The 25419-nt window shown below is 41.4% G+C and overlaps 1 protein-coding gene and 3 non-coding genes across 4 annotated transcripts in view; 3 read left to right on the forward strand and 1 right to left on the reverse strand.

Annotated features, from left to right (window-relative positions):
* LOC126249783 (organic cation transporter protein-like) overlaps nucleotides 1-25419 on the forward strand; it is a 405395-nt gene that overhangs the window by 244341 nt on the left and 135635 nt on the right. The window contains exon 4 of the mRNA XM_049951466.1: nucleotides 1679-1833. Coding sequence (XP_049807423.1) covers nucleotides 1679-1833 — 155 coding nt within the window. The remainder of the gene's footprint in view (nucleotides 1-1678; nucleotides 1834-25419) is intronic.
* On the reverse strand, nucleotides 4262-4335 carry Trnat-ugu (transfer RNA threonine (anticodon UGU)). The gene has a single exon. It is a non-coding gene; the product is annotated as a tRNA-Thr (tRNA).
* On the forward strand, nucleotides 4984-5057 carry Trnat-ugu (transfer RNA threonine (anticodon UGU)). Its single transcript has one exon. It is a non-coding gene; the product is annotated as a tRNA-Thr (tRNA).
* Trnat-ugu (transfer RNA threonine (anticodon UGU)) lies at nucleotides 5422-5495 on the forward strand. Its single transcript has one exon. It is a non-coding gene; the product is annotated as a tRNA-Thr (tRNA).

Consider the following 25419-nt stretch of genomic DNA (forward strand, 5'->3'; position numbering starts at 1 on the left):
GACTGGTAAGATGGAAAGTTTCTTGTCCAACATATGGAGAGTTGTGGGGAAGGTTCTACAAATGTAGTATTGATTTTCAATCAGATAAAAGCACCAGCTGCATTTTTTCTTTTAATTGCCACGACTGATTTCTGCCCCTAAGACCATATTCCAATTGGTATACGTCTATAGACGAGAGAGCACACAAACGGGCTGCAATCTCTCTGTCTGCCTAATTACGTACTCTGACAACTATAGACATGAAGCCACTGGAAAATGTTTTTGGGGGCTGAAACCTGCCTTGGTGCAAGTAAAGGAAAAGTAAGTGCAACTGATTAGTTTATCTGATTTAGAGAGGAAAAACTCTTACACACACAGTGTCAAATATAAGGTCATCAGTAGGCAGACTTTCGTAGAGTGACAAGAGGAGATGTGACTTGCACACAATCACACTGTATGAGATGGACTTCAAACAGCACTGTCAGATATTTTGAGATTACGAAATTGATTGCATTTTGCTAATCCGGCCTGACGTCAGCTGTTTGTGACAGATGAAAATTTGTACGAGACCGGGACTATAATCCGGATTTTCCTCTTACCGTGAGCAGTCGCTTTAACCACTTCGGCAAACCGAGGAAGCCTCTGGGAACGACCGTATTTTCTATATTTCACGGAGTCCACAAGCCTTGTTGATTCCTGCACAAGAAGACAGACATATTTTATCGTCATTTTAAACCGTCGAGTTGACGTCAGTGACGGCTGTACACTGTCCCTCAGACGTGCATGTTTGCTCAGTGAGAAGAAATAAAAAAGTGAAGGTTTGCCGATGAGATTGCAGTTCTGTCAGACGGCAGAGGACTTGGAAGATCAGTTAAACGAAATGGATAATGTTCAGAAAATAGATAACAAGATGATGGTCAACGAAGTGAAGCAAGGGCAGTGGAATGTAGTCGAATTAAATAAGGCAATGCTGAGGCAAATAGATTAGGAAATGAGACACTAAAAAGCAGTCGATGAGTTTTGCTACTTGGGTGGCAAAATAACAGATCATGTTTGAAGTGGGGGGGATATGAAATGACAGACTGGCAATAGTAAGAAAAGCAATCCTGAAAAAAGAGGAATTTGTTAACATTGTGAATATATTTAAGTGTTAAGAAGTCTCACGGTATTACTCTGGAGTGCAGCCTTGCATGGAAGTTCTACGTGGACGATGCCAGTGCCGCAGAAGACTTGAAGGTTAGATGGGTAAGTGTAACAATTAATAAGGAGATACAGCAGTAAAATGTGGAAAAAAGAAATTTATGGCACAGCTTGGCTAAACGACGGGGTTCGGTTGATACGATACATTCTGAGGCAGAAGCAACCGTCTGTTCCTTCATGGACGGAAGTGTATCTGTGTGTGTGTGTGTGTGTGTGTGTGTGTGTGTGTGTGTGTGTGGGAGGGGGGGGGAAGGGGGGGGGGCGAAAAGCGTAGAGGGAGACCAAGGCTTGTCTGCAGTAAGCAGGAACAAATGGATGTAGGTTGCCGTAATTTTACAGAGATGAAGAGGGTTGCACAGGATACATTAGCGTGACTGAAAACAACATAATCTTCACCTGATCCAAAACACGATGATTCTGTTAAAGTAGTTTCCGACGTACATGTGACTGTCTCCATTTTGTAAAAACGGCATTAAGTGGCTCGATTTCTTTTTTTCAGATTTGGAAGGAAAAAGCCTCTGGTGTTTGGAGTAATAATGCAGCTGTTAACGGGAACAGCTGTGGCTTTCGTGCCGTGGTACCCAGTTTTCCTCGCTGTGCGATTTCTTCTTGCAATAGTAACTGGAGGAACGATGATAACTAGTTTTGTCTTATGTAAGTGTTGTTTATTTGTTTATCTTCATCCAATAGACTAATCAGATAAAGGCACTAGATTTTTCGTTTTTAGCGCAGTACATTATTCGTTTTCATTTCCTTAAGACGTTTGACCAACCAAATGTTTAGTTGAGTCACTGTTTGCCTTTGCTCCTTAAACACCTTTGTTTGTTACCTTGTGCATGATGGACAATATAATAATATACGATTTGCATGGTAACTCGGCGAATGATTTCCACCTGCCTGTAGAGTGCCTGAGGTTAGCTCACGTGAGTTCCTACGACGGAGTTCCGTGTAACAGAGGAAAGTGTAAATCACACACTGCCCTTGTATCGACGACGAGGTCGAATCAAACATTTCAATGACCAAAATTACTTTGCGTGACTTTTCAAGCTTTTCCGACGAATCTGTTGCAAATACAATTCTCGGGTTTGCTGCCGAATAATACTATGCAAATCCCACACTGCTAGACATCCTCAGGTGGCCGGCCTGAGCTAAATACAAGGAATACCGTAAAATATAAAAAAAGTAATTCAGACATCTAAACAAATGTACTACGAGAAGAAGATAGCGATGTCAGGGAACAAAATAAAAACAATATGGGATATAGTGAAAGAGGAGACTGGTAGAACCAGAAAGGAACAGGAGAAAATAGCACTAAGGGTAGATGACACATTAGTGACCGATGGGCATAGTGTGGCAAATCTATTTAACAAGTACTTTATATCCGTTACTGATAGAATGGGATTGTCAGGATCAGTAAATAATGCCCTTGAATATGTGAAACTAGCCTTTACAAATAGCTTCAGGTACATGAATATGTCACTCACTTCACCAAAAGAAATAACTTCCATAATAAAATCTTTAAAAACAAAGCATTCTAGTGGTTATGATGAAATATCAACAAAGTTAATTAAGGCATGTTCTTGTGAGTTCAGTACAATTCTAAGTTACATGTGTAACCAGTCAATTATAACTGAGACATTTCCTGACTGGCTGAAATATGCAGATGTTAAGCCTCTACTCAAGAAAGGGGATAAAGAGATGCCATCAAACTACAGACCGATTTCACTTTTGCCAGCATTCTCAAAACTTTTAGAGAAAGTAATGTACAGGCAGCTTCTCAACCATCTGACCACAAATAACATATTATCAAGAACACAGTTTGGATTTCTGAAGGGTTCTAATATCGAAAAGGCTATTTTCACCTACAGTGAAAATGTACTTAATTCATTAAATAACAAGTTACAAGTAGTAGGTATTTTCTGTGATTCGTCAAAGGCATTCGAGTGTGTAAACCACAACATCCTTTTAAATAAATTAGAATTCTATGGTGTCACGGGCAGTGTTGCAAAATGGTTCAAGTCACACCTCGCTAACAGGAAACAAAGGATGTCAGTGCAAGGGACTAGTGAATTAATTCATCAGTCATCATCAGAATGGGAAGAAATTACATGTGGTGTCCCACAAGGATCCATCTTAGGGCCATTGCTTTTTCTTGTGTACATTAATGATCTCTCATCAGTTACAGTGCCAGAAGCAGAGTTCGTTTTGTTTGCAGATGACACAAGTATTGCAATAAATAGTATGTCGAGTGTAGTTCTAGATAGATCTGCTAATGATATTTTCATGGATATTAATAAATGGTTTAAAGCCAACTCACTGACATTAAACTTCGAAGAGACTCACTATATGCAATTCAGAACCTGTAAGAGGTTTCCACCCAGCATATGCATAAAGTACGAAGAAGAGCAGATAGAAGAGGTCGACAGTCTTAAATTCCTGGGATTACAACTTGATAATAAATTCAGTTGGGAGGAGCACACCACAGAACTGCAGAAACGCCTTAACAAATCTGTATTTGCAATTCGAGTGTTAGCAGAAATAGGCGACATAAAAGTGAAAAATCTTGCATACTTTCATTCCATAATGTCATATGGTATAATATTTTGGGGTAACTCTTCAAGTCAAACAAAAGTTTTCCGAGTCCAAAAGCGTGTAATACGTATTATTTGTGGAGTAAACTGACGGACGTCTTGTAGAAACCTCTTCAAAGAACTGGGTATACTAACTACTGCCTCTCAGTATATTTACTTCTTAATTAAATTTGTCCTAAATAATACATCTCTTTTTCCAACAAACAGCTCAGTTCATAAATACAATACCAGGAACGAAAATGATCTGCACAAGGACTTAAAAGCACTTACTTTAGTTCAAAAAGGGGTCCACTACTCAGGAACACTCATCTTCAATAATTTGCCAGCAAACATAAAAAAATTATATATACAAAGACAGTAACTTGTTCTCGAAAGAACAGTTATTGTTGATGACCGTGCAGCTTTTCCCTGAAATAAATGATGACTAACTGACAACCTCAGCTGCTGATAGGTGTTGTTGTTATACCTCGATGTGGACAGCTGAAAATGTGTGCCCCGACCGGGACTCGAACCCGGGATCTCCTGCTTACATGGCAGACGCTCTATCCATCTGAGCCACCGAGGCCACAGATGAATAGCGCGACTGCAGGGACTTATCCCTTGCACGCTTCCCGTGAGACTCACATTCCCAACTGTCCACAATTCTACATATGTATTGTACCTTATAGACATTTGCCCACCCACTCATTACTCGCGCACGCGCTGGCGATTCCCGTAAGAGTTAGGGCAACCTGTGCGCATTCGCACAGACAAAGGTCAATGGCTGGGTAGCCTTTAACTATATATACAAAGACAGTAACTTGTTCTCGAAAGAACAGTTATTGTTGATGACCGTGCAGCTTTTCCCTGAAATAAATGATGACTAACTGACAACCTCAGCTGCTGATAGGTGTTGTTGTTATACCTCGATGTGGACAGCTGAAAATGTGTGCCCCGACCGGGACTCGAACCCGGGATCTCCTGCTTACATGGAAGACGCTCTATCCATCTGAGCCACCGAGGCCACAGATGAATAGCGCGACTGCAGGGACTTATCCCTTGCACGCTTCCCGTGAGACTCTTACGGGAATCGCCAGCGCGTGCGCGAGTAATGAGTGGGTGGGCAAATGTCTATAAGGTACAATACATATGTAGAATTGTGGACAGTTGGGAATGTGAGTCTCACGGGAAGCGTGCAAGGGATAAGTCCCTGCAGTCGCGCTATTCATCTGTGGCCTCGGTGGCTCAGATGGATAGAGCGTCTGCCATGTAAGCAGGAGATCCCGGGTTCGAGTCCCGGTCGGGGCACACATTTTCAGCTGTCCACATCGAGGTATAACAACAACACCTATCAGCAGCTGAGGTTGTCAGTTAGTCATCATTTATTTCAGGGAAAAGCTGCACGGTCATCAACAATAACTGTTCTTTCGAGAACAAGTTACTGTCTTTGTATATATAGTTAAAGGCTACCCAGCCATTGACCTTTGTCTGTGCGAATGCGCACAGGTTGCCCTAACTCTTACGGGAATCGCCAGCGCGTGCGCGAGTAATGAGTGGGTGGGCAAATGTCTATAAGGTACAATACATATGTAGAATTGTGGACAGTTGGGAATGTGAGTCTCACGGGAAGCGTGCAAGGGATAAGTCCCTGCAGTCGCGCTATTCATCTGTGGCCTCGGTGGCTCAGATGGATAGAGCGTCTGCCATGTAAGCAGGAGATCCCGGGTTCGAGTCCCGGTCGGGGCACACATTTTCAGCTGTCCACATCGAGGTATAACAACAACACCTATCAGCAGCTGAGGTTGTCAGTTAGTCATCATTTATAAAAAAATTAGTTACAAATAAAGATCAGTTTAAAAGGAGCCTGAAAGACTTACTAGTGGCCAACTCCTCCTACTCCATTGACGAATTTTTTAATAGAAACAAATTATGTATTGTATATATTCATACTATTGTTGTTGTTGTTGTTGTTGTTGTTGTCTTCAGTCCTGAGACTGGTTTGATGCAGCTCTCCATGCTACTCTATCCAGTGCAAGCTTCTTCATCTCCCAGTACCTACCACAACCTACAGCCTTCCGAATCTGCTTAGTGTATTCATCTCTTGGTCTCCCTCTACGAATTTTACCCTCCACGCTGCCCTCCAATACTAAATTGGTGATCCCTTGATGCCTCAGAACATGTCCTACCAACCGATCCCTTCTTCTAGTCAAGTTGTGCCACAAACTTCTCTTCTCACTAATCCTATTCTGTACTTCCTCATTAGTTATGTGATCTACCCATCTAATCTTCAGCATTCTTCTGTAGCACCACATTTCAAAAGCTTCTATTCTCTTCTTGTCCAAACTATTTATCGTCCATGTTTCACTTCCATACATGGCTACACTCCATACAAATACTTTCAAAAATGATTTCCTGACACTTAAATCTATACTCGATGTTAACAAATTTCTCTTCTTCAGAAACGCTTTCCTTGCCATTGCCAGTCTACATTTTATATCCTCTCTACTTCGACCATCATCAGTTATTTTGCTCCCCAAATAGCAAAACTCCTTTACTACTTTAAGTGTCTCATTTCCAAATCTAATTCCCTCAGCATCACCCGACTTAATTCGACTACATTCCATTATCCTCGTTTTGCTTTTGTTTATGTTCATCTTATAACCTCCTTTCAAGAAACTATCCATTCCGTTCAACTGCTCTTCCAAGTCCTACAATGTCATCGGCGAACCTCAAAGTTTTTATTTCTTCTCCATGGATTTTAATACCTACTCCGAATTTTTCTTTTGTTTCCTTCACTGCTTTCTCAATATACAGATTGAATAACATCGGGGAGAGACTACAACCCTGTCTCACTCCCTTCCCAACCACTGCTTCCCTTTCATGTCCCTCGGCTCTTATAACTGCCAACTGGTTTCTGTACAAATTGTAAATAGCTTTTCGCTCCCTGTATTTTACCCCTGCCACCTTCAGAATTTGAAAGAGAGTATTCCAGTCAACATTGTCAAAAGCTTTCTCTAAGTCTACAAATGCTAGAAACGTAGATTTGCCCTTCCTTAATCTAGCTTCTAAGATAACTCGTAGGGGCAGTATTGCCTCACGTGTTCCAACATTTCTACGGAATCCAAACTGATCTTCCCCGAGGTCGGCTTCTACTAGTTTCTCCATTTGTCTGTAAAGAATTCGCGTTAGTATTTTGCAGCTGTGACTTATTAAACTGATAGTTCGGTAATTTTCACATCTGTCAACACCTGCTTTCTTTGGGATTGGAATTATTATATTCTTCTTGACGTCTGAAGGTATTTCGCCTGTTTCATACATCTTGCTCACCAGATGGTAGTGTTTTGTCAGGACTGGCACTCCCAAGGTCGTCAGTAGATCTAATGGAATGTTGTCTGCTCCGGGGGCCTTGTTTCGACTCAGGTCTTTCAGTGCTCTGTCAAACTCTTCACGCAGTATCGTATCTCCCATTTCATCTTCATCTACATCCTCTTCCATTTCCATAATATTGTCCTCAAGTACATCGCCCTTGTATAGATCCTCTATATACTCCTTCCACCTTTCTGCTTTCCCTTCTTTGCTTAGAACTGGGTTTCCATCTGAGCTCTTGATGTTCATGCAAGTGGTTCTCTTATCTCCAAAGGTCTCTTTAATTTTCCTGTAGGCAGTACCTCTCTTACCCCTAGTGAGACAAGCCTCTACATCCTTACATTTGTCCTCTAGCCATTCCTGCTTAGCAATTTTGCACTTCTAGTCAATCTCATTTTTGAGATGTTTGTATTCGTTTTTGCCTGCTTCATTTACTGCATTTTTATATTTTCTCCTTTCATCAATTAAATTCAATATTTCTTCTGTTACCCAAGGATCTCTACTAGCCCTCGTCTTTTTACCTACTTGATCCTCTGCTGCCTTCACTACTTCATCCCTCAGAGCTACCCATTCTTCTTCTACTGTATTTCTTTCCCCCATTCCTGTCAATTGTTCCCTTATGCTCTCCCTGAAACTCTCTACAACCTGTGGTCCTTTCAATTTATCCAGGTCCCATCTCTTTAAATTCCCACCTTTTTGCAGTTTCTTCAGTTTTAATCCACAGATCATAACAAATAGATTGTCGTCAGAGTCCACATTTGCTCCTGGAAATGTCTTACAATTTAAAACCTGGTTCCTAAATCTCTGTCTTGCCATTATATAATCTATCTGATACCTTTTAGTATCTCCAGGATTCTTCCATGTATACAACTTTCTCTTATGATTCTTGAACCAAGTGTTAGCTATGATTAACTTATGCTCTGTGCATAATTCTACCAGGCGGCTTCCTCTTTCATTTCTTAGCCCCAATCCATATTCACCTACTACATTTCCTTCTCTCCCTTTTCCTACTACCGAATTCCAGTCACCCATGACTATTAAATTTTCGTCACCCTTCACTATCTGAATAATTTCTTTTATTTCATCATACATTTCTTCAATTTCTTCGTCATCTGCAGAGCTAGTTGGCATAAAAACGTGTACTACTGCAGTAGGCGTATCTATCTTTGCCACAATAATGCGTTCACTATGCTGTTTGTAGTAGCTTACCCACATTCCTATTTTCCTATTCATTATTAAACCTACTCCTGCATTATACCTATTTGATTTTGTGTTTATAAGCCTGTAGTCACCTGACCAGAAGTCTTGTTCCTCCTGCCACCGAACTTCACTAATTCCCACTATATCTAACTTTAACCTATCTATTTCCCTTTTTAAATTTTCTACCCTACCTGCCCGATTAAGGGATCTGACATTCCACGCTCCGATCCTGATAACGACATCCTCCAGAGTAGTCCCCGCCCGGAGATCCGAATGGGGGACTATTTTACCTCCGGAATATTTTACCCAAGAGGACGCCATCATCATTTAACCATACAGTAAAGCTGCATGACCTCGGGAAAAATTACGGCCGTATTTTCCCCTTGCTTTCAGCCGTTCGCAGTACCAGCACAGCAAGGCCGTTTTGGTTAGTGTTACAAGGCCAGATCAGTCAATCATCCAGACTGTTGCCCTTGCAACTACTGAAAAGGCTGCTGCCCCTCTTCAGGAACCACACGTTTGTCTGGCCTCTCAACAGATACCCCTCCGTTGTGGTTGCACCTACGGTACGGCTATCTGTATCGCTGAGGCACGCAAGCCTCCTCACCAACGGCAAGGTCCATGGTTCATGGGGGGATTCATACTATTAGTATTGTTATTTTAGCTTTTAAAAAAAAAGTGACGTGTTCCACATCCACGAGGATCTCCTCAACTCGGATCTATGGAACGAAAAACTAATCTAATCTAATCTAATCTAATCTAGGCGCTTCAGTCTGGAGCCGCGCGACCGCTACGGTCGCATGTTCGAATCCTGCCTTGGGCATGGGTGTGTGTGATGTCCTTAGGTTAGTTAGGTTTAAGTAGTTCTCAGTTCCAGGGGACTGATGAATGTGTGTGATATCTTATGGGACTTAACTGCTAAGGTCATCAGTCCCTAAGCTTACACACTACTTAACCTAAATTATCCTAAGGACAAACACACACCCATGCCCGAGGGAGGACTTGAACCTCCGCCGGGACTGATGACCTCAGATGTTAAGTCCTATAGTGCTCAGAGCCATTTGAACCATCCTAAGGTAGTGACAACTGCTGCTGTCACCTCTTCAAGACTGGACTGGTGAATTATGATCAGTCGCGTCTTGTAGCAGTTACAACAGCCGCTACTACCACCTGAAGATGGCAAACAGTAGTATCGATGAAAACCTGGGGACATCATCCGTTGGCAAACCGGAGAGGTTTATTTTCCAAATTACTCTGTTTGTCTCTGCAAAAGGCCACTTTTTTTAGCAACACTTTCACAAAACTTGAGTTTAGTAGGACGTGTGTAATGACAGGCAGTGCTTTGTTACTCAGTCAGACGCTACTGAACTTGTGTTCTCACAGATGATAAATTTTCTTCTGCTGTAGGCAACTGCACTGATATTAGTCTCTAATGAAACTATCTTCACACCTCTTTCTGTAGACCTATAAATAACACGAGAATATTCATAACCTGCTGCTGTGGAGTTGTGACTTAACCTGAACTGGAATTCTAGACCCACCTTTGGCATACTTAGAACTAGTAATGGAGTGTTGGACGCCGTAAGTAGTAACCGGATGTCCGTAGATATCGGTTATATATTCATCTGCTTAAAAATACAAACAGATAGATGCATATGAGCGGAATCAGGCTATGTAACTTTGCTCACACGTTTCTCCTTCAGTCCTGTCTGTGGTCATTTTCCCCTGTTGTTATAATTCAACAGAAATCATTTGTATCTGCAGCTCTCAAACAGAGGCTCTGTTCTACAAATTATGGATTTCTGTTCTTCCGGTTCCATTTTCCTGATACTCCTGGATGGGCGCTGTAATGACAGGTGTGCTACAAGCAGGCGAATACGCGCAAGCGTCGAGAACGGCCGATGCCTAGACTGGTACTCCGCCTTGTTCACCACCTTTTAATGAAACGCGGCCATTTGATCAAAATAGTGTAACTCACAAAAAGTTGCCATAACTATGAAACGTGTCTAGTTGGAAAAGCACATGCTGGCACTCCGCACTCCGCATTTTCCATTATTATAGAGTATTGGTGCAAAGTCTGTCTGTCTCTCTCTCTCTCTCTCTCTCTCTCTCTCTCTCTCTCTCTCAGCAACTGTCGAATAATAATAAGAAAGATTCACGAAAAGCTGAAGCATTACTAGGAGCGCAGGTTACAGAACAACCTCCTCCCTACAGAATTCATTAGCTTATTATTGGCTTGATAACCATAACGGAAAATTTAAGGTGTTGGAAAGAAGAGGTCGAAATTTTAGGTGGATAGGAAAGATGAAGAATGAGTGAGACTTGAAAAGGAAAGAAGATCTCACACAGCTGGGACTGCACAGCTGCCACACTGTGTAGAGGTTACAAAACAACCTCCTCCCTACAGAATTTATTCATAACCTTTGACCACGCCACGTCGATCTGAAAATACTTTATGATGCCGTTTCAAAACCTGTCTCCGTTCTTCCTTCTGATTAGCTGAAATTTTATCGATTTCCTGCAATTTAGCTTCTATTTTGTCCAAAATAATTGCTTCTTCTTCTTCTGTGTTTAGCTTACTGTTACTAAGATTAACACTTTCGTCCAAATATCTCCTATTTTTCAGAACTCGTATAGGCAGCTCCCAAGTTTCATCATTAGTTACTACATGTTTATCACTATCAAAGTCAACAACACTCTGATATTTTGACAAGAAATCTATGCCAATTAAAACCTCAATACTGAGATTGTTTACAATTAAACATGGATGATCAATTAAATTACCATTAATGTTAAAGGGCAGCAAAGCTTCTTGCTTTACCGTTTTTGACACCTTGCCAGTAGCACCAATTATTCTTAGTCCTGATACCCTCATTACTGTAAGCTTGTCTTTACCAGGTAATGCATCAAAGAAGGACTGAGATATCGCACTCACCTCACTTCCACTGTCTAAGAGACAACGTACATTGATACCCAACATATTCACTATTATTATAGGGTGGCTTATTCTAGTTTGTACAGGTGGTTCCTCAAACTCATCCAATAGTTCCTTTTTGATATTTCTCCAACTAAAGTGATCGACATCTGTCTTCATTACATTTAGGTCAAAGTGTGTAGGGGTTTCCTGAATTACATTGTCAGTTGCCTTTTCCAGTCGGTCTATTAATTTCAAATCGAAACACCGCACGACTTCATTACATTTAGTTTGCTGAACATGACCCAAATTACTGTAGTCTGAGCGATTCTGCGCCTCCAGACCGGGCATAACACGAGTTACAGCTAAACCACTTTCACTATTTTCGTCGGGTTCCTTCTCCAGTGACAACTGGTCACAGCTACTGGGTTCATCGACCCCCAACAGGCTACCCTCTACATTCTCACTTACCTCCTGTCCCAAATCTATTAGTACAGTATCAACATCTTCCCTACCATTACACTGCTGCGCCTTCTCTTTCTCTTCCCACTTAGAAAGCGTCTCTAACACGCTATCTATCAAATACTGTGAGTGATCTAATATTTCTGCTGTATTCTTTGATGCTACCGACCCTTCATCCACATGTTCAGTTTGAGTATTCTGATCTGTCTTACCAATTATTGTAATTACTGGCTTAGGAAAAGTAACCGCCTGGTGAGCGCCAGTGTCCCCATAGACGGGAACTAGTTTTCCTGCCTCGGCCTACTACTGTTTCCTTTATTTCCATTATAGTTAACTGGCACAGAATTGCTTTCCGCACTGTTGTTTGCCTGCATAATTTTGTTCGGAATAAAATTACTATCATTTGGATGCCATTGTTGGTTCTGATAATTATTTCTCCAATTCCTACCTCTCTTAGGATGGCGAACACCTACTGTTCTGATGTTTACATTGCCATTCTGCTCGTTCTTAAAATTACTACTAGTGTTATTAGCATTTCTGTTATTACGTGCTTGCTCCTCATTGGCAGCCACACGCTCTACACGTTCCAAATATTCAATGAAACGATCCATATTGTCTCTAGGGGCAGATATAATTCTAGTTTGCCAATACAATCGCAGTTTGGCTTCAAGACCTAGTATTATCATTTCAGGTTTCAGCTTTTCCGCCAAATGTGACAAAAGTGAAATCCATGACCTAGCAAACTCTTTAATAGATTCCTTGCCTACATTGAAGCGTTTTCCACTCCAAAATTCTTTCAACATTTCATTTTGCTTATTACTACTCATTAATGAAAGCTGTTTTAAATTCCGCTAATGTTTTACACTTCAACATAACATCAGCTGACCAACGCATGGCGTCACTTGCTAAATGGCTTCTAATAAATGAGATTTTCTCTCGTTCAGACCAAGTTGGTGGAATCACATCTTCAAAATCGTTCCAGAAATCTAGCGGGTGGATATTTTTATCTGGATCGAACCGCAAGAACTGCCGACACCCGATAAAAGCGGCGTTTGCAGCTACAACTTGTTGTATACTACCATTAACAGAAGTTACTGAAGCTACTTTACTCTCAATGTTAGCAGTGTTAGTACTAATATTTTCTACTCTCATTTCAACATTATCTACTCTTTGTACAATATGAGTAGCATCAGTTTTGATTACATTTACTTCCGCTTGACATATGTTTATTTTTATATTACCATCTTTAAACCTATCTGAGCACAGTTCAGATTCCACCTCGATCTTTTCTGTTAACTTGTGCTCCAGCTTCGCATCTTCCATTTGGAAGTCTTTGCGAACCTCAGCAACTTCGGATTTTACTGTTTTATACATTTCAGAAAATTGTTGAGCAACCTTTTTCTTAATATCCTCATGGTTGTAATCAATTTTATAATTCAAACTATCCAGATCCTCTTTCAACTTACTGCAGCCAGTCTTGAAGAAAGTTTCTAATTCAGCTTTATTGGATTCTAATGTATTGTCCATTACCTCAAACCGTTTATTAAAATTGGTCTGGCTGACCACAATCCTGTTATTTACCTCAATTACATCCGATTTTAACTCAGCTGTCATTTTAGCATTACTGCTTTTGATCTCAGTTATTTCAGACTTTAATTCAGCTGTCATTTTAGCATTACTGGCTGACATTTTTGCATTACTGGCAGCTATTGCCTGTAATATAACATTTAAATCAATAGCCTTAGTATCTTTGGGTTGCTCACTAGCTGGCTTTTTATCACACTCAGGTGACGAAAAACTAACTCCAATACCAGAATCATCAAAACTAAATGAAACTTCTGATTGATTAGTCATATCTAACTTATACTTTTTAAACTCTACCACGTCTGATGACTTTTTTATTTTTAATTCAACAGAGAAACTATCATCCAATATATTAACAATTTCTGATTTCTGCTTTACTACAGGGGTCTCTATTATTGAATCATTGCCCCTTCCCACACTACTGTCAGGAGACAATACTTCATATTTCACTTTAACATTACTACTTTCATGCATATTTACACTTGAACCGTTGTCTGGATTTACAGTTCCTTCAACAGACATAGCTTCTGATTTAAGCTTAACCACGGTTTCTTCTGGCAGTTCCATTTCCGACAGTCTTTTAGTGCAGGTTAGTAAAATTTTTAACAGCTTTTCACTTAACTTAGTTCCTTCTGCACGACGTATGGCGTTGCCGGCGCGGCGTACCAGGATTAATGATGCGACGCAGCGCGTTGAATTGCAAACGGCACTCCGACAGCTGTTGTGTGGCCCGCAACTGCAGGCGCGGCTCCGGCTGCTCCGGCGGACGACTGCGATGAAGCGAAACTGGCTTCTCGCGATGCCGGCAGTGCCGTTAGACTCAATGCCAGCTCTGTCAATCCAGGTGCGTTGTTAATCCAATTGCGTCATCCACATGCACACGTAACACTTTCACTGTTCTATTACTCACTTGCGTGTCGCATTTCACTCGCGAATCCGAATATTTAAAAATCACTTTCACTTTACTCAGTTTCTTTCCCGGCCGATGCACCAATTGTGGGGCGGCGGGTGGAATTTATGGTGGTATAAAATTTTGTAGAATGTAGAAACACTTCCCGGCCGATGCACCAATTGTGGGGCGGCGGGTAGAAAATTTACTGTTGTATAAATGTTTGGTTTGTAGAAAAGATGCATTCCTTGCAGTTTTATCCATATGTGGGGCGGCGAGTGGAATTAATTGTTATATAAATGTTCCTATTATTTATGCAGTCTTTTGCCGTTCTCAACACTGGCTCTCTAACTACAATATTGGCAACCAGAAAGTGATTAGCAAAACGTGAAGCCTGTAATTAGAGTTCCTAGTGCCCACTTCATCTGAGAAATACAGTTAGAGCTACAGCTTAAAGCTCAGAGGAATTAGGAAATTGTCTGGGATTCATAATCAAAAACGATCGTGAAAAAAATAAAAAAAACGTTCTCTATTTTCTGAAAGTCACAGATGAAAAAAAAGAATACACACAATCTGACTAACAGAGCAGTTCAGAGTCTAATGTGCTGATGCAACTATAACTGTCCCAATTAAATGTTTAAATGAATGCTTGCCATAATTTGATGATTAGGTTCATCAAACGCCACGCTAAAGAATGGTAGAATGTTTGTCCTGCGACGGCACGTGAAAATACGACATACGCAAACTGAAGATAGATAATCAAAGTCATCCCAGAAGTAACACTTCACTCGAAAATGATATCATGGTTACGCGTATCCCGAGTAACTTAATACGGCATCCGAGGCTGTTTATAGCAATGATACCGACGCGGCGCGACTCCCGACACAGATGGTGTGCTATTCAGAGACTGGAGAGAACTGGGGCCTTGCTTCCTCGCGCAGCGTTCTTATATATATAGCCGCGGTGCGGATGGCTAAGGGAACGCCTGATCAAATCGGCTCTCCCGACTAGCCGCTGGGCTAGTAATGCACCACATTAAGTTATTGAATAAATCATTGCTTCCTTTGCTGATGGCCGATGAAGCTCTCAATTTAAATGTGCATTCAGCACCCAGGTAAGTAATCATAATAAAACTTTGACGTGGCTAAGTTAAATATTTTGGGCGAGAGAATTAATTTAATTACACTGCACGCAGTAGACGAGCTCTGAACTTGCCCTTTGGAGATACGCTATCGCTATAGTTTTGTAGTTATTCAAATGAAACTTCTCAAATCTTTATGGTTATAGCGGATCTCCATTCTACGAGGGCAGTTCAACCAAGTTTGGTTGAAAAAACCGGAAATTTCTTGTGGAATATTTTCAAACATTCCCGCTTCGTCTCGTATAGTTTCATTGACTTCCGACAGGTGGCAGCGCTGTACGGAGCTGTTAAAATGGCGTCTGTAACGGATGTGCATTGCAAACAATGGGCAGTGATCGAGTTTCTTTTGGCGGAAAACCAGGGCATCTCAGATATTCATAGGCGCTTGCAGAATGTCTACGGTGATCTGGCGGTGGACAAAAGCACGGTGAGTCGTTGGGCAAAGCGTGTGTCATCATCGCCGCAAGGTCAAGCAAGACTGTCTGATCTCCCGCGTGTGGGCCGGCCGTGCACAGCTGTGACTCCTGCAATGGCGGATCATTCGAACACACTCGTTCGAGATGATCGACAGATCACCATCAAACAACTCAGTGCTCAACTTGACATCTCTGTTGGTAGTGCTGTCACAATTGTTCACCAGTTGGGACATTCAAAGGTTTGTTCTCGCTGGGTCCCTCGTTGTCTAACCGAACACCATAAAGAGCAAAGGAGAACCATCTGTGCGGAATTGCTTGCTTGTCATGTGGCTGAGGGTGACAATTTCTTGTCAAAGATTGTTACAGGCGATGAAACATGGGTTCATCACTTCGAACCTGAAACAAAACGGCAATCAATGGAGTGGCGCCACACCCACTCCCCTACCAAGAAAAAGTTTAAAGCCATACCCTCAGCCGGTAAAGTCATGGTTACAGTCTTCTGGGACGCTGAAGGGGTTATTCTGTTCGATGTCCTTCCCCATGGTCAAACGATCAACTCTGAAGTGTATTGTGCTACTCTTCAGAAAATGAAGAAACGACTTCAGCGTGTTCGTAGGCACAAAAATCAGAACAAACTTCTCCTTCTTCATGACAACGCAAGACCTCACACAAGTCTTCGCACCCGAGAGGAGCTCACAAAACTTCAGTGGACTGTTCTTCCTCATGCACCCTACAGCCCCGATCTCGCACCGTCGGATTTCCATATGTTTGGCCCAATGAAGGACGCAATCTGTGGGAGGCACTACGCGGATGATGAAGAAGTTATTGATGCAGTACGACGTTGGCTCCGACATCGACCAGTGGAATGGTAACGTGCAGGCATACAGGTCCTCATTTCAAGGTGGCGTAAGGCCGTAGCATTGAATGGAGATTACATTGAAAAATAGTGTTGTGTAGCTAAAAGATTGGGGAATAACCTGGTGTATTTCAATGCTGAATAATGTGTTGCATTACTTATTGAACTGCCCTCGTACTTAAATATAAACATCCTAGCCTTATTTATTAGCCTACTTAATCTATCTTGCTTCCTTAATTTTTAAGACAAAAACCAGAAAATCATGAATTCCCACTAAAATTTTAATTTGTGAAATCCAAAGTACTTTTTCTGTTAAATTATTATGAAAAAGGAATCTAAATATAAATTTTTAATTCTCTAGCTCTTTTCTGTTGCGCCAATGATTTTTACAGAAAAACGTCCAAATTTCGAAAATGGTTAAAGTTATTAAACTGACATTCAACACATGTTGATTTAGTATTACTCCTGACATGCTACAAACGTTTTAGGTTATTTGCTTGATTTTTAAAGTATTGCGCAACAGTTATGACGTCAGAGCTAGTTACAGCGGACTGGCTGGCACACAATGGAAAGACTGATGTGAATTTACTACGGCGTGAGTAGGCTGCTTCCCTACAGAGTGTCGAGAGTGACATATTCCATCACTGAAGTGAAAAGATTATGTTTGGTACATACATAACAGTAATAAGTAAACTTTAAATACGAGGGGCATTCAATAAGTAATGCAACACATTTTTTTCTCGGCCATCCAGTTGAAAAAACGCCGGTTTTGCTGCGGAACATCGTGGAATATATCCGCTTCAGCCTCTATAGTTTCGTAGAGTTCCGATAGGTGGCGGCATTGTACGCAGCGTTCAAAATGGCGTCTGTTACGGAGGTGCCTTCCAAGCAGAGAGCTGTCATTGAGTTTCTTTTGGTGGAAAACTAGAGCATCGCAGATATTCTTACGAGCTTGCAGAATGTCTATGGAGACCTGGCAGTGAACAAAAGTACGATGACTCACTGGTCGAGGCGTCTGTCATGATTGTAACATTGTCGCGAAAACCAATCCGACCTCCAGAGTGACTGCTGGCTACATACAGCTGTACTCATGCAGTGTTCGAACGGGCGGATACTGTCGTTCGAAATGATCGACGGATCACACACACCTCACTGCACAACTGGACGTCTGGTGGTAGAACTGATACACTAGTCCAACGGTTGGGTTCTCAAAGGTGTGTGCTCTCTGTGTTCCTGGAATTACTTGCGTGTTACGCGAGAAGCAGTATGTGGGTGATGGAGAGATTTATTGATGCAGCAAGACATTGGCTCCAACGTCGACCTGTAGAGTGGTACGATGCGGGCATGCAAGGCCCTCCCAGTACGGTGGCGTAAGACCGTAGCATTGAACGGAGTTTATGTTGAAAAATATTGAAAAAAATGTTCAAATGTGTGTGAAATCTTATGGGACTTAACTGCTAAGGTCATCAGTCTCTAAGCTTACACACTACTTAACCTAAATTATCCTAAGGACTAACACACACACCCATGCCCGAGGGAGGGCTCGAACCTCCGCCGGGGTCAGCCGCACAGTCTATGACTGCAGCGCCTTAGACCGCTCAATTAATCACGCGCGGCGAAAAATATTGATTTGTAGCCAAGAGTGTGGAATAATGTGGTGTGTTGGAATCCTGAATAACACCAACTTGCTTTCAGAAAAAAATGGTGCACTTCATACTGAACACCTCTCGTAGATCGAAGACAGTGCTCCTTTCCGGGGCTACATCAAGTGACTAGCACGGTATAAACCGTGTTAAGGATTGGATTGGTTAATCGGAGACAAACAAAATACATAGTACATCTGTAGACAAATAGTGACAATGTTCATTCCGAACTGAAGAAATGTAGATATTTTTAAAAACTGAAGAAATGGCGCTTCTAAACTAGTCTTAAAATCATTGGCTACGGTGGAAGACGTCAGTAAAAGGTATGATTGCAAGGGCCACATTTTCAAGATGTATGCGAAACTTCTGTACATTCTAAAAGTGTCTGCAGGACTCAGTTTCGAATCTGGACCGAAGATAGCCTGCATGAGTAGTTTTCTCAAAATGAAACCGTACTTGTTTGAAATCACGTAATAATTCCTAAGTAAAATTACCAGGAATAAGTTTGTTTTTGCAGTAGTGTCAAGACAACTGTGTAGCCTATGGAGTCAGAGGGCACTATGCCGAAAGGACTCTCACTTAACTTTCTACTCCAGGAACGAGCTGGTGGTCGATCATCATTGCCACTCCTCTACTACTGTACCTTCTGCGCTTACTTTAGCGACCATAGCTCTGCGCGGTTGTTGAACATTGTGTATTAAAAAGAACGCAATTCTTAGCGTTCCGTCTTTGTCAAGACGATAGCAGGAACCTCAAAACCTCGCCAAAACATCGAATGAGTTGGGGCAGTGTTTAAAACAGTGGGCTCGCAGTCGGGGCAAACGTGATTCCAGCCATCCAGATGTATGTTCTCCATGATCTCCTAAACCGCTTAACGCCAAAGGGTTTGTATAGAACGGAAGCTGTCGCTTTCCTGCCCCATTCTTGTCCGCACCGTCGATGTGACACTGAAACCTGGTATCTGCCCTCTTTTCGACCTCAAAAGTGACCTGTGGCCCGATGGGATGGACGGCCGGTGAAACAAAACATTCAATAGCCAACAGCCATGGGGTCAGCTGCATACTCAGTTGTACTATACAAAGTGTTTCGAAAAGATTCGTCCGATTTCAGAAGACTAAATCTTCTAGAGCAGGACTGTTCACCGATAGGCCCGTGCGAGCTGGCTCTCACTCACATTTCAGCAGTGAGCAATCGGCCGGCTCACGGGAGCAAATGGAAGGGGAAGGAGAGGTTCCAGGAGGAGGAATCGGACGAGGCAGCTCGGCACGGGAAACTTGTCAACGAGTCTATTCTGTGGCCGCTAATAGTTTTACGGAGATGTATCGCTTCAAGGTGGCTAATTAATGCCTTCCGTGGAAAATTTATTTCCGGTAATTTTCAAGAAGCCTTGGATATGGAAGTCCCGCCTCACTGGGAGCGATTTATATCTTATGCCTGACTGTCGAGACGGGGAGTTTGGATATTGTTTTGTGCATTGACAATGGAACGTGGTATAACATTGTTAATAGTCATGAGTTCGTCTGTCCTAATTAGAGATGGGTCGAACTCGTTCATTCCCGTGAAGTACTTCATTCATTTCACTCTTTGCCGTGAAGCGTTCAAATGAAGTAGTTCATTCATGAAGTACGGAAGCCTGGCGAAGTTGCCCAGTTCGCCGTTCAGCCGCGGCTACGCTCGCTTCGCCTCGCTCGTACAATAAAGCTTCGTAATACTTCATATTTTTACCAACAGATGGCTGAACTATGCAGTAACGTGCACGCAACGTTTTGCGTCTGAGTTAATTTAAATACAGGATGGTCGAAGGGAACAAAGGAAAGATAAACAGAGAAGCCTGTCACATATAAAGAAGGTATTACGTTTAATCTTGCTCGACATTTTCTCATGAAGCGCCAAAAAGAGTCTTCAGCTGCCAAGTGAAACCTTATTTGTTGTATTTATGGACTGAAAACTAGGGCTACCAACGAAATGCAGTCCAAGTTTATGTTCCTTTTAAAATTTAATCCAAAATAGAATGAGTATGTTTACCACTGTCACAAAGTCTATATACCTTCGTTAAGTAATTATTCAGAAGTTTTCCTGGAGATTTTATTTTTATTGAGAATAATAACCCTCTAAATTCAAAACGTAAACTGTCACCTGTAGTCATTGGTACGATTTCAGGTAAAATCCCTCTTTATTTTATTCGAAAGCAGTTTTTGTGTCTGTTCACGCTTATACAATGGCTAGCAACACGCGATCGCGTAAAAGTAATGAAATTTGGGGTTTCTTCGCCGATTTAGGTTATATGAAAGCAAAGTGCAACTGTTATTCTACGTGTATTTCACCGCGCGATTCGTCGACAGGCAGTACAGGGAGGATTGAAGTGAAGGGAGAATGAGTGACGTAGCGCCAATGTAGTGGGAGAGGGAGAGGGGAAGAGAGTGAGTGAACGAACTAGAAAAAAAGTGTGGAGTGTACTATCTGTGGAGAGTTTGAAGTACCAGTTCACTGAAATTGAGTGGTTAGTTCACACTTCACTGGAGTGAAGCGTTCATTTAAACGACTCATTCACGAGCTCCCCATCACTAGTCCTAATATGCAGTTCAAATATTCTTACGTGGCGGAAGTTGATTCCTCGATTATGCAACACAGAGATGTGCTTGGAGTTGTTTCGGGAATACGACTTGTTGGCAAATTAGCATCAGAGGAATTGTGTGGACTGTCACGGTGAGAATTGTGTAAAATTCTGCAAGATGACCGCTGATGCGGGCTTACCTTCGATCTCTGCAGCACAAAATGCAAGAAAAATACTTCGGTGAAAGAAATCAGTTAGTTTGATGGTGCGAAATTGATCATTCGTGCTGGGTAAAAGATTACACATGAACGACTGCGTCAGGAAGTTAAGCCTCGGTAAATACCGCGTGCGACTAGTGTGGTTTGTGTCGTGAGGTCTGCTATGTTGCTGTAACAAAGGACAGTGTCCCTGTTCAAAATGTTCCAATGTTTGTGAAATCTTACGGGACTTAACTGCTAAGGTCATCAGTCCCTAAGCTTACACACTACTTAACCTAAATTATCCTAAGGACAAACACACACACCCATGCCCGAGGGAGGACTCGAACCTCCGCCGGGACCAGCCGCGCAGTCCATGACTGCAGCGCCTTAGACCGCACGGAGTGTCCTTGTCGGTGGCGACAACAAGATAGTAGAAGTTGACGAGTCGCACGTTGCCACTCGTAACTACGGCAAAGAATGTCTCCTTAACAACGAAGTAGAGCATAACTCCGTTTTTGGTACCATCGAAAGGGAATCGAAGAGCTTTATACTGAGTGCCCTTCATAAAGCATTTCATTGTAACAGTTACCAATGTGATAGCAGACAGTTGGAGATGGTATCGAAATTTGAAAAAAATAGGGTTTCGATCATGAATTTTGTATCTTTCGACGATTTATCGGTACACACTCAAACCAGTACGCGGTTGTGGAAACTACTGTAATCACCAGTTAAGAGAGAGGGCCGACCGGGTCAGAGAGATGAACTATATATCTTCCAACACAAGTATTTCCATAATTTAAGCTTCGCAGGGAAATCTGTTCAGTGTGACACACTCCCCATATTTCTGAGAGACATTTCGTGAGTTTATCCAGGTGTTCCCGACTGCCTATTAACTACACGGCACTGTCCACCCTGAGAAACTCTCTGATGAGTAAAACAAGTCAAACTACTGCTTTCTTTATTACGTTGCTCTAAAGTAAACGAGTAATGTTATGCTTCCATTTTTAATTAAATTCAGTAAAAAATACGTTCGTCTTTTGTCGTCTATGATGTCAGCGTCTAGACAGTCGAGCCTCTCATATCGGGGAGCGTTCAATAAGTAATGTAACACATTTTTCCGCCAATTGTGATTGGAAAAATTCGGAATTTTTTGTGGGACGTGATGGAATATTCCTGCTTCAGCCGCTATAGTTTCATTGAATTCCGACAGGTGGCGGCACTTACGTAGCCTTCAAAATGCTGTCTGTAACGGTCATTCGAGATTATCAACGGATCACGAACACACACCTCGCTACTCAACTGGACGTCTCCGTTGTCCCATTGAACGGAGATTATGTTGATGATTAGGCTTTTGTAGCCAAAAGAGTGGGTGATGATATGTGATGCATTGGGATCCTGAATAAAACTAACTTGATTTCAGAAAAAAATGTTGCATTACTTATTGAACGGCCGCTGGTATATTGCTCTCAGTGAGGGCACGACTTCTATACCCAAGGCTTCTTGGAAATAACATTATTACCTAAACTGTTTCATTGATGAGTAGAGACCGGATTATAAGCATCATAAAAACCTTAAAATATGTATGTAAATATGCATAAAACTGCTTAAAAACGCATGAAAAATGTCGAAACATTGAAGATCAAATAAATAAAAAAACGTGGTAGTTACTGCCTGCATTATATCTCAAAGTCGAATCTGTCCGTATCAGTTACGAGGAAGAACGCTGGGCGATAAATCGGAACATTTACAACACCGATATCATTTTCTGAATACTTGCTGGTAGAGGTTAAGAAGGGGGTCTTTCTGCGATTGTTTTCTAACAATCTGCATAACGGGGACGCATTCCGTCTTTCAAGAATTGTTCCTTCTTTGTTATTGTTGTCGGTAAAAAGCGGATGCAATGAGAGTGAATTGCAGCGAAACAATCGATTATGTACAGGACCATCTTTGAGAGATATCGCACACAGAGGGGCACTCTCAAACACTCCGTAATATTATTTAAAAAAAACAGTATACAATTATGAATTTTTTGAACAGCATTAACTATTAATTAATACTATTGGACTAAAGCATCATTTACAATTTATTTTACATTTTTCTACTATTGTAAACCTAAACGACCAAGTACTGTTCCAAATGTTCGGTAGTAAGATTGTGTCTTCGATCACTCAACACATTTTTATAAGCAGAAAGGAAATGTTCTACATCAACTGCAGTGAATGGGCAGTATTTGAATTTTGGTGCTACGTTGACAATTACTGTTTCTGGTAAAAGTTCACCCATCCCATTAATAAAACCATAAATTTGGCACAAGGGCTCAAAGCCTGGGTTATTGTTTCAAATGTTTTCAAACCTTTAAGTTTTCTTGGGAGTACCTTCAGCAATGAGTAGTTCACTAGAAAAATTTTATTCATTAACTGAATAGATTCATTCAACGCCAAACCTCGAGCTTCAAGCGTTTTAATACTTGCAGGCATATGGGAAAAATGAGTGATGATCACAGGAATGTCTTTTTTAATACCGGAATCATTAAAAGCTTCTTTGCACTGGCAAATTGACAAAGCCTCTGCACTGTCGAAATCGCTTACTACCCCCCAATGGCCTCGAAATGTTCATTGAAAAACTACACAACTTCGAACCAAGTACCCCAAAGAGCTACCACTAATTCGGGAGATATAGGCACATTTGTTAGTTTTACTTTGTACGTATTGTGCGAGCAGGAGCCTTTAGAAATTCTCTCTTTGTGGATGAAATCGGTTTATTTACATTCACAAACGTGGAACGTACTTCAGCAAGGCAATGTACTCCATGAGCAAAGTACGTCACATGAATCAAATTGGGATAAAATACTCGGAGGTCTTTTCTTGCTTTGATCATACAGGGAGCAGCATCTGAAATAAACAAACACAAACACCGTTTCATCTGCACACGGTTCTGAAAATATTTTTGTAATGACCTCATTCAGAAATCTGGCGATCGTAGAATGATTTACATTTTTAAGTTCTTTGCAGGCCGCTAAATAGGAAGATGGAGGCTCTTCTTTTAAAGCACGAACAATTAAATTTGCAATGTAACGACCACAAGTGTCTGTAGTTTCGTCAACTGAAATCCAGATAATGGTGTCTTTGAGTTCATTGCGTATTTACGTAAATTGTCGGTATGTAATTTTTACGCAATGTTGGTACATCTTGTATATTTTGATTTAACAACATTTGCGGAGGAAGCTTTTGAGGATAGGGTTTGTAAGTTTGTGAAGAGGAATATTGCTTGCAATGAATGCTTCACATAGATCCATGTTAAACCGACTTTTTTTGGTTACCTTTGAACAAATCCCTGCTACTGCAACTTGCTGTTGTCAGAAGTTGTTGTCGTGGTCCTTTCTTCTGCATTCCTGCGATATGAAGACTTGTCTTCATATGCTGGTCTATTTGAAACATTTTTTGACACGAAACGTTTTTCTCGCAAACTCGACAATATAAAACAATTCTGTCATATTTAAATGTTCCAGGATGGTCAGCTATCCACGAAACGTTTCTTTTTTCGGGTGGCATGGCACACAACACTTTACAAACTACACGTCGTGAACACGTTCAACTGTGTGCAAGTAAATAGAAAGCTAAACTGAAACAATGGACGTGAGACTAAAAGCTTGCGTAGTTTAATTTAATTGTTGGTGCAGCGTACGGTATGACGGCGGAGGGGATTAACCAGGGGTGCGGGCGCAGGAGCATTGACTCTGCCTGCCTGTGCCTGTTCCTCTTCTGTAATGATTTCGCTAGGCAGTGGCCACTCGGTTAGCCATTGCACGCAGTTCTAGGTCGCGGTCAATCTGTGAGACATCAAAACTAAATCGAGCTAGAGACCACCCGTCAAAATTTTTAAAATAAAATAAACATAGAGCGAAAATATGCATCATCACTAGTTTTTAGTTAAAAAATGCAATTACCAGTGAAAAGGAGTCAAATATGCAAATGCATATGCAACATGTAAATGCATATAATCCTGTCTCTATTGGTGAGAAGTGGCAATGAAATGAAACTGACATTTCTTTTAATTGGTGAAGCAAAGAGCAATATACCGTGTTTAAGATTGATGCACCTTATGATTAATGCCGTTTTCGTACGAAGTTTAAATCGGCATAAATAGGTATTTCTTCACTGTTTTATTCACACGTTAAAGGTAGAAACAATAGGTGTCAGTGTATAGGCAACAACTAATTTCGATATTCAGTAAAAGTATCAATGTCTGGTGCCACTTTCTGAGCACTGCTAATTCGAAGATAAGCTTTTAAACTGAAGTGTGTCAGTGATCTTCGTGGGTAGATTTCATTCTCTTCCTTGCGGAAAAAAGTTCGTCGCACAAATACGTAAGTCCAAACAGCAACATAAACGTAGCTGCAACCATATAAAGTTGTGAAATTTTATGCTGAATATTTTATAAGAGTC

This window comes from Schistocerca nitens, chromosome 3 (assembly GCF_023898315.1).
Source record: "Schistocerca nitens isolate TAMUIC-IGC-003100 chromosome 3, iqSchNite1.1, whole genome shotgun sequence".
NCBI lineage: Eukaryota > Metazoa > Arthropoda > Insecta > Orthoptera > Acrididae > Schistocerca > Schistocerca nitens.